The 10699-nt window shown below is 38.7% G+C and overlaps 1 protein-coding gene across 1 annotated transcript; it reads left to right on the forward strand.

Moving 5' to 3' along the window:
- The first annotated feature begins 7884 nt into the window (after window positions 1-7884).
- On the forward strand, window positions 7885-10313 carry LOC121369931. Its single transcript, XM_041495014.1, has one exon. It carries the CDS (start codon window positions 7885-7887, stop codon window positions 9001-9003), a length of 1119 nt encoding a protein of 372 aa, XP_041350948.1. The 3' UTR covers window positions 9004-10313.
- The last annotated feature ends 386 nt before the right edge of the window (window positions 10314-10699 follow it).

The raw sequence follows: 10699 nt of genomic DNA on the forward strand, positions 1-10699 counted from the left end.
AAAGCCAGCCTTCCTCCACCCCCCTCCCCTACAAGAATGGGAGCCTGTACGCCCATGCTGAATATTAGTTTTTACTTTAGATATTTATAGTACGAAAAATCATCATTATGTACAAGAACAATAGTATTAAAAAGTAAAATTAATTTGCCTGAGCTTGCATAAAGGAAGGAATGTCGGAAATGGTGCGACCTTTTTAAGAATTTTTATTACGTTATCGGGCTTTCTTAGAACCAGCCATTTCTTCAATATATTGAACCCTATCACTTTGTTGCCCGACATCACCTCATTACACAAATAAGAAAACTACATCAAAAGCAGACCTATGTGCTAAAATTAAGGACTTGGAAAGTAAAAAACGTCTATTACATTATCAATTTATTGCGTTATCGGTTAGGGTGCTTGAGTGGTCCGTATGTAAGTATATTCACACAAAACGTAATCATTTCACGTTCGACGATTAAACATTTGTCTGGACACCGGTCCAATATCAGCACCACCGTGGTCCAGTATATGGCACACATAACTCAAGGGGCGGGACGTAGCCCAGTGGTAAAGCACTCGCTCGATGCGCGGTCGGTCTGGGATCGATCCCCGTCGGTGGGCCCATTGGGCTATTTCTCATCCCAGCCAGTGCACCACGACTGATATGTACTATCCTGTCTGTGGGATGGTGCATACAAAATATACCTTGCTGCTAATCGAAAAGAGTAGCCCATGAAGTGGCGACAGCGGGTTTCCTCTCTCATTGTATGTGTGGTCCTTAACCATATGTCTGACGCCATATAACCGTAAATAAAATGTGTTGAGTGCGTCATTAAATAAAACATTTCACACATAACTCAAATTGGAACAGTTTTAAAAAGTTTCTTTTTCGTTTTCTTTTTTTTTTTAATTTACGAATATATTAGCTCTATTTCTTGCCTGCATAAATAACTTGTAGTAACTCATCAGCTGACCCGTATTAGCCTTCGGTACCATGTATATAAATGAGAAAAGAAGACTTGGATGTTATGGGGTCCATTATACGTACATTTGGTAATTGTCACACGTAGTCATCAGAAAAAATCCGCTAGCTGTTTCCATTAGCAGCAAGGGATCTTTTATATGCACTTTTCCACAGACAGGAAAGTACACACCACGGCCGTTGACCAGTTGTGTTGCACTAGTTGGAACGAGAAAAAACCCAAATCAGTTGAATGGATCCACCGAGGGGTTTCGATCCTGCGACGTAAGCACCTCAGGCGAGTACTGAGCTAAATCTCATAACGACCCATCCTATAGCCTACGATGATTTTACGATATCGCAACGCTAAAACAGTTTCGGAAATCTGGGGCCTGCTAACGGGAAGCGACAGATAAAGCCTTCTGAGCCTCCCACCCTCACTCTCACTGTCAAGTTGAGAGGATGAAAAATTTTGTGAAGTATTTTTAAGGGGAAAAAAAAGAGAGGAATATTTGTTTAACAACACCTCAGTACATGTCAATTAAACTACGACTATGACATTTTGGTCTAAAGAACGAAATTAAAATACATCTACACTGCTATTAACGCTGTCCGTTAATTACCTTTCAGTAATGCACGTGAAGCTAGACTGCACGCGAAAATGTCGTGCACATTTTACCATAAAACATACACTTGACTTAAACAACCGGCCTCGGTGGCGTTGTGGTTAGGCCATCGGTCAACAGGCTGGTAGGTAATGGGTTCGGATTCCAGTCGAGGCATGGTATTTTTAATCCAGATACCGACTCCAAACCCTGAGTGACTCAGTGATAGGTGTAAACCACTTGCACCGACCAGTGATCCATAATTGGTTCAACAAAGGCCATGGTTTGTGCTATCCTGCCTGTGGGAAGCGCAAATAAAAGATCCCTTGTTGCTAATCGGAAAGAGTAGCCCATGAAATGGCGACAGCGGGTTTCCTCTCAAAATCTGTGTGGTCCGTAATTATAAGTCTGACGCCATATAACCGTAATTAAAATGTGTTGAGTGCGTCGTTAAATAAAACATTTATTTCTTCTTCTTTTTTCTCTTTTTTTTTTGACTTGAACAAATAATTATTTATTGGTATTGGCCTATTTTAATTAGGGGAATATCTCCATTCCTGACTGAAAACTAATGGGACTCGTGATTAGTCTGTTAGTGTTTGGTGAGAGAGAAGTCGCGGTAGTGCACTGTGGTCCTGCACCTACCAATCCTGTGGAGTCGTTAAACTCTCTCTGGGTGGGAGCCGGTACCATGATGCGACCCCAGTACCTACTAGTTTTACCACTACACGACCGAGACCGGTATGAATATTGTGAATCACTCAAATGAATGCCAAACATATGTTTTAAAGTTAATTTCCTGCATTTATCCAGTTACGGGGGCGGGACGTAGCCCAGTGGTAAAGCGCTCACTTGATGCGTGGTCGGTTTGGGATCGATCCACGCCGGTGGGCCTATTGGGTTATTTCTCTTTCGGCCAGACCGGCCTCGATCGCGTCGTGGTTAGGCAATCGGTCAACAGGCTGGTAGGTACTGGTTTCGGATCCCAGTCGAGGCATGGGATTTTTAATCAAGATACCGACTCCAAACCCTGAGTGAGTGCTCCGCAAGGCTCAATGGGTAGGTGTAAACCACTTGCACCGACCAGTGATCCATAACTGGTTCAACAAAGGCCATGGTTTGTGCTATCCTGCCTGTGGGAAGCGCAAATAAAAGATCCCTTGCTGTTAATCGGAAGAGTAGCCCATTAGGTGGCGACAGCGGCTTTCCTCTCAAAATCTGTGTGGTCCTTAACCATATGTCTGACGCCATATAACAGTAAATAAAATGTGTTGAGTGCGTCGTTAAATAAAACATTTCTTTCTTTCTCGTTCGGCCAGTGCACAATGACTGGTATATCAAAGGCTGTGGTATGTGCCATCCTGTGCATTTAATATATGAATTGGTACGCATTAAATGCCTTTTAAATTTTTTATGGTAGTTTTGAGTTATCCCGGTCTAATTTGGTATACTATTATATTAAATTAAAAATATAAATATCTGTTTTCACTTTATGGTACCCATTATGTCTGTCATTATGTAGGCCTAATACTGTGTCAGTACCGTTTTCGTTTTCAGTGTGATTTGCTTTATTCCTAGGCAGGGGAGGTTTCAAAGTGTGCTGAATCGTGGTCGTGTTCGTGTGTAATTTCGTTTATTCCTGAGCGGGGCCATGATGGAAATGTGAATATGTTTGTGATTAGATACATTTCTTTTACCGCTGTGGACCATTCATTTCTTGTATGGCTGTCTCTGCCTCACGTACTGACTTCCAGAAAGAGTTATGGTATTTATAATGTGGTGGATACCTTGTGAGAGTGGTCCCTGTTCGTTAGGTAATAAACGATGAGGCTACTGATGACTCGGGACGATTCGTACATTGCCAAAAATCATTCTAGGACGCTTCGTCCTCTAGATTATTGTTTTCATTTATTTACCGAATATTTACAGATTTCCAGAAAGAGTAATTATATTTAAAGAGTGGTGGATATCCTGTGTCAGTGGTCCCTGTCGTTTATGTAACAAAATCTGTATTTGTGCTGCTACTGTTGACTCTGGAGGGGCGAGACGTAGCCCAGTGGTAAAGCGCATTACAGAAGCGTATGTATTCGGTCAATAAATGTGTTTTGGAGGTCATGTGTAAAAGTCGATAGTTAAATACTATTTGATAACTGTTCGGTCAGGCGAGTGTGTGGAAAAGGAATGTACTAATTTGTCCTTCTAAGGCATTTTTAAAGCTAAAACTTCAGCTGTGTTGATCATTTTCGTCAGCAAGTGAAACGAAAGAAAAGCTTTAAAAAGTTATTTTTGTAAAAAAAATTCCTTTAATGCCAAAACGTTTTGATCTCGTTTGTAAGTGTTCATTAAAAATTTCACTTTAAAGTAGCTACATTTTATATTTTGTTACGAATGTTTTTCGTTTTCTTTATCAGCGATGATGCAGCTTTGACATCAAAACAAGGCATGTTGGGAGTTCTAGTCGAGCGATACGAAATCTTCGCGTAAGATTTCGAACGACAGGAAGCACCAACGACTTGCCACGTCGTGGACGTCCGCGTGTTACAACGCGTGGTCAAGACCGCTATATCATGAACACACATTTGCGCAATCGATTCCAAACTGCCACTGCTACTGCTGCTAACACACCTGGACTTCATAATATCAGAATCAGTGGGCAAACTGTTCGTAATCGTCTGCGGCAGAACGATTTACATGCACGACGTCCTTACGTCTGATGCGTTTTAACGCAACGTCATCGTCTTAATTGGGCACGTGTACACACTCGTTGGATACGGCGACGCTGGAATACCGTTCTTTTTTCGGATGAATCCAGATTTTCTTTACAACGTGGTGATGGCAGGGTGCGCGTCTACCGTAGGAGAAATGAACGCTATGCTGAATGTTGTGTTCTTGAACGAGATCGTTTCGGGGGTGGGGGTTGTGTCATGGTCTGGGCAGCCATTGCCCATGGTTATCGTTCACCACTAGTCGTCATTGATGGCAATTTAAATGCTCAACGTTACCGCGATGACATTCTCGCTCATCACGTCATTCCTCTGTTCCATAACAACGCGAACATCTCGATTTTTCAGCATGATAATGCCACCTCTCATACAGCTAGAGACACTGTAAATTTTCTTAGGACAAATAACATTGATTTCATTGATGACTGGCCCGCTAAAAGTTCCGATCTCAACCCCATCGAGCATGTCTGGGATAGTCTGGACAGACGATTGAGGCGTCGTCCCAACCCACCCGCTAACGTCAACGAACTTCGTCAAGCGCTCATTCAGGAATGGAACAATATTCCACAGGCAGAAATCAACACTTTAGTCAATTGCGCCTGCGATGCACTGCAGTGGTCAATTCAAGAGGTGGTCATACCCATTATTATGTGGGTTTTTTTTTTTTTTTTAACCCCTACCACACTTGGTCAAAATTTCTCCCAGTTTCTGTTAACCTATGGCCAATGGGCCCACCGACATATCACAGTGTACAAACGGCAGTCAAATTACAATGAACGGTAGTGTACACTAAATGCAGGCCCATCGAAGCATTTTTTTTTTAAAGTAGAGTGGGCTAATGATCAGGGTCGTTGTTAAGCATTACACGATGTGCTTTAACCGAGATGTGTAAGCGGGGTCCGGGAGCATGACCCCGTGGAAATTTTAAAAGTGGATGGCTTTAAACGCCTTTAATCGCAAAATTAATCATTTTTAACTATTCTAGGGACGGCTCTGTTTAAGTAGGGCAGTTATACATAAAAATGATACAGTGGAGCACTTGTAAATTATAGCTTTGAAGGGAACTATTCTAGGGACGACTCGGTCTAAGTAGGGCAGTTATACATAAAAATGATACAGTGGAGCACTTGTAAATTATAGCTTTGAAGGGAACTATTCTAGGGACGACTCGGTCTAAGTAGGGCAGTTATACATAAAAATGATACAGTGGAGCACTTGTAAATTATAGCTTTGAAGGGAACTATTCTAGGCACGACTCGGTCTAAGTAGGGCAGTTATACATAAAAATGATACAGTGGAGCACTTGTAAATTATAGCTTTGAAGGGAACTATTCTAGGGACGACTCGGTTTAGTTAGGGCAGATATAGGCCTACATAAAAATGATAGAGCCTATTGTTAATTAGTAATTTTGAAGATCTATACAATTTCAAAGAAAAAACTATTAGGCTATCATTGTGCAATTTTGATCACGGAAAATTGGGCGGATTCAAGACATATTTTTAGGAGGGGACCAAGAAAAAAGGGGCACATTGGCTCGTTAAAGGGGCATCTTAATAAAAGTTTTAATATTTGCAGTTAATATGAATGCGTTTGTGTTTGTATGTACCGCTAAATGACTATCTGTGGTTTTCTGTAGCGCTAGCTGCATTAATAAATATTATTATATGAACTCTGAGGCCTGTCGGATCATTTTTTTAAAGTGGGGTGGGCTAATGGTCAGGGTTCTTGTTAAACATGGCACAAATGGGTAGGGGTATCCGGGGGCATGCTCCCCAATTTTAAAAACTGGATGGCTTTAAACGCCTTTTCTTGGCATCTGAATTGCAAAATTAGCAATTTTTAAACAATAATTATTATTTAGAAGAGTTCAAACTTGTTACTCTTAGATCTCAATGACTAGACCTACATGGTAAATTTTAGCGTTGACCAGGGGCGGAAGAACGCGGTGGGGGGACCCAGGATCACGCGACTTTAAGGCGCTCATTACTCTCGTTAGACAATGTGGTGAACGCCATTGAGACTCAGTATCTGCAAGCTTGCGCATACAAGCATAACTGCAGCTAAAAATGCTTACGTGCAAAAGAATTTTTATACAAACAAAAGGGCACTTGAACATTTTGTGGGCACTTGTAAATTGCGGGGACGCGTTCCCCTGGTCCCCCCTCTGGATCAGCCTCAGGCAAAATTAAGGAGCTCCATTACTCGCGTTAAACAATGTTGTGGACACTGAACTCTATTCAGACTCAGTAACACAAACACACTACCTACTGCAAGCTTGCGCATACACTAATCTAATTAAAATTAGCTCCACTATGACTGGTAGACCCAGTGGAACTAATTTTAATCAGATTGCGTATACACGCACAACTTAAAGGGACATACCCTATTTTCAGCCCATGAAAATGCACACTAAGTTTAGTAAATATACAAACCTGCAACACATTTGGATAAAGTTACAATTGAGTGAAACATGAGTTTATGACTTTGAAATGGTGAAACACCCTTTAAAAATATATTAAAACTCGACTCCGTAACTGTTACTTCTCAGACGCACGCGCGTTTTTAAACATATGAGAAATGCATTTTGTGATATTAAAAACACAAGGATCACCAAAAACACTTCGAATACATGTACGGAAATGAATAATATAAACACTAAAATCTAAATAAATTATGATTTCAGTTACCAAAAACGGCTCTAATAGCCTTAGTGTTTAAAAACTAGGTTATGTCCCTTTAACTTCTTGCAGCTAAAAATGCTTACGTGCAAAACAATTTTTATACAAACAAAAAGGGCACTTGAACATTTTGAGAGCACTTGCAAAATTTGGGGGGACGCATCCCCCTGCCCTCCTCTCCCCCGGATCCGCATCTGCCCAGATAGCTGATGGGTGTGCCCAGGAAAGCGTGCTTGAATCTTATTGTTATTTTGTTTAAAGGGACATTCCTGAGTTTGCTGCATTGTAAGATGTTTCCAACTAATAAAATATTTCTACAATTATAAACTTGCATATTAAATACAGGTATATTTTCTTGTTTAGATTAGAATATCAGTGTCTGTATATTCAACGTGTTTCTGGTCGTCTTAATATTTGTAAGAAGCCTAAACTGGATTTTGTCTTCAAATAATTCCGTACGTATGAAAAAACAATATTATAGGAAATAAGATGAAATTTAACCTAGTACAAATATTAGAACGATCAGAAACATGTTTAATATACAGCCACTGAATATTTTATGCAGAAAAAATATCTTTGATATGTAATTACAATCGTTAAAAAGTCTCTGTTTGTCGATAACATCTTAAAAATTGCAGCAAACTCAGGAATGTCCCTTTAACAGTTCTTTGCAATATTTTATTATATAAAAAAATATACCTTTTAAATTTTTGGTATTAAAAATGAGAAGAAAGAAAAGGTCTTGCGTTCAAAGGGACATAATTGTGATTTGAATCACGTGATGCAGCCGCCATTTTCTGTCTGTTGAATGAAAAATATGGTAAGATTGTGATTGACTTATACTTGTGTTCTGTACTTTGATTAAACACACATTTTTGCAAACACGTCGTATGCTGAACATAGGTTTGTGCTGACACCTGCACCAATCGCAGGCATGACGGAACAGAAAGAAATCGGTGAGTTCGTCGGGTCGCCATCGAATGTGGTCACTTCCTCCCTACCCCTCGGTACCCTCCCACCTTTGAATGACGATTTCTGGGATGATTGTGAATCTGAGATATCGATATTACCCGATTTACTGTCTAAACCAGGAGCCATTGGTTGTGGCGATATTCAGCTGAATGACGGGTTCGATGAACTAGTTACCTACGTGGAGCAGAAGTCCCAGGACAGACAACAGTCTGAACAGACAGAGGTGCCGGTCCAGACAGGTGAACACGACGGCGATGTTGATCATGTTCACATTTCAGGCCAGATACAAACAAGCATGAACAGACATTGTTATCACCAACTGGATGTTAGTCAACACAATTTGATGCTTGAATCAAATACTTCATCACCAGCATTGTCCAAAAATGCAATTGCTGCAAGAGAAAATAGATTGAAGAAAAAGAAATATGTTGAAAACTTAGAAAAGTCTTTCACAACATTAAATGAAGAAAATATTACTTTAAAAAGTAAGGTCGAGTCGTATGAAACCACAATTGCCAGGCTAAATTCTGAGGTGGCTTATTTAAAAAATGTTCTGATAAATCAGTCCACATTGTCCGCATTGCTGAAAAATATACAAAGCACACCTGGAATTAAATTTAAAACGTCTTTGCCAACCACTTCCAGTAGCACTTTGACTGAGAAAAATAAAAGTGATAGTGTTGATGATAATCAGAAAAATATCTATTCAAGTCTTCGGAGATCAAAGCGAAAAAGTGCGGTTAGTAATTATGAATCTGAGAAAAAGGTGAGAAAAGTGCTGTCCGATACTGTTATTGAAAGCACTTCTTATCAAGGTATGATACAGAAAGTTCCTGCGGTAAGCAATGATGACATGTCGGCAGAAAGTGTGAGAAACAAATCTATATCGGCTGCACCTGAATCTGCAGAAGGAATGGATGATTGTCAAATTACATCAAGTCAGCGACTTAATGGAGGTGTATGCTTGCATGTCACAGGAGAAATGGTCTCATTAGAGTTTTGCCAGAAATGCAATAAAAACTCTCAGTCTGACCTCATTTTTAATGACCATCCCTACTTCCGACTTTCTCATGACAGTTAAAATAAAATAATTAATGTTTAACTTGATGTACTGTATAAATGTTTGACACAGTATTTTCCTCCAGCAAGTTTAAAGATGGTCAACTTTTGTAACTTTGATATCATACCTGTTTTAAGGTGTATGCTTACTTTTAGGTTTTTTGTTTGTTTGTTTGTTTGTTTACTGCAGCTAGCAAATCCAACTTTAATATTTGACTTAATAGAGATTTTAAACATGAAACTGATGAATTTAACAAATTTGCTTGTTAATTGCCAATTAAGATTAGGAGGTTTTGGGTTGGTAACTATGGATTGGTGTATTTCATGTCATAATGTGCTACCTGCAAATTTGTTGTTCAGTATGTTTGTGTTTACATGTATTGCTATAATGTACAGACAATGTGTGTCTGTACAAGTTGGTACTTACGTTTAAGTGTATTCATGATATGAATGATGTGATGGCAATTCTGTCAGTAAACCTATCCTTATTTATAATTGTAACATGTACATATATATATATATATATATATCTATGTACCGGTAATAAACATGTTTATAGCCAAGATAATTATGTTTACAGCCAAGATAATTCAAGTACAAAATCCAATTGATAGTGGTAGTGATTCCATGTATTTGTTCCATTATTATAAAATAATCATGCTGTTGGAGGCATAAGAATTAAACTGCTTTTAGCCAAGGGATGGTATTGTATTTATATTAATTGCTCAGCCATTATTGTTGCTGGTAAAATGTCTAAATTGATAACAAATACCAGGTGCAAGACATTTGTCGTAGTGTTTGTGGTACATAACATGCACCTGTAGGCACTTTCTCAAAAGCAGGTTACACTGGAAATTGGTGTGTAAATATTATGTCACATATTTGTCTGTTTTGATTGCATCCAAATTACGATTAAACCATACTAATTTTCCCTATTTCATCAGACATGGAACCGTGTCACAATATTTAGGATAAATCCTTGCAGTTTGTAACTGATAGATACTGTAGCAAAACTAGCATAGAGACATCCCTATATGTACATGTATAAACGTGGGAAATTTGACATGTTTATGAGGTGGTGATGCTTAATTTTTTTTTATATATATATACATACATACATATATATATATATATTTTCTATCAAATTGACAGTTTTGTTATCTTTTCTTTAAATATTGATCAAGTCATTGTAAATACACATCTTCATATTAATTATTATTTTGCACGTACAGTGTACAGGTGACCACTTATTGATATGTTCACTGATCTGTTTTGCCATCATATCTGTTTTATGCCAACATTGAATCTTTGTATGTTAAACAAGTTTGTTTACCTTTACAGCAGGAGGTCGTCAGAACTCCAAGCAGATTGTCTAGAGGTGTTGGAATTTACTGGTGTTTATAAGATGACAATGGTCGGTTTCCATTTTAATGTCTTAAATTTTGCTAAATTGTGTTGTGTGATTAGAAATGCCATAGTGAAACTATTATTGTTTTGTCACGATGATATTTCTGTTTGAATAGATAGCATGCATTTAGACATACATGTATGTTTAATCATTTTATTCCAACTGCACTTTCTTTTGATCCCATATGCTAATTGAACTATTTTACCAAACTTTAGGATGTATGCATTTATAAAAGGGACCATTTAGTGATAAAACCCACTGTAGTTAGATTTATATAGTTCTGAGGCCATGTTGGATTTGGGATTTATCT

The sequence above is a fragment of the Gigantopelta aegis genome, chromosome 4, assembly GCF_016097555.1.
Source record: "Gigantopelta aegis isolate Gae_Host chromosome 4, Gae_host_genome, whole genome shotgun sequence".
In the NCBI taxonomy this organism is placed as follows: Eukaryota; Metazoa; Mollusca; class Gastropoda; order Neomphalida; family Peltospiridae; genus Gigantopelta; species Gigantopelta aegis.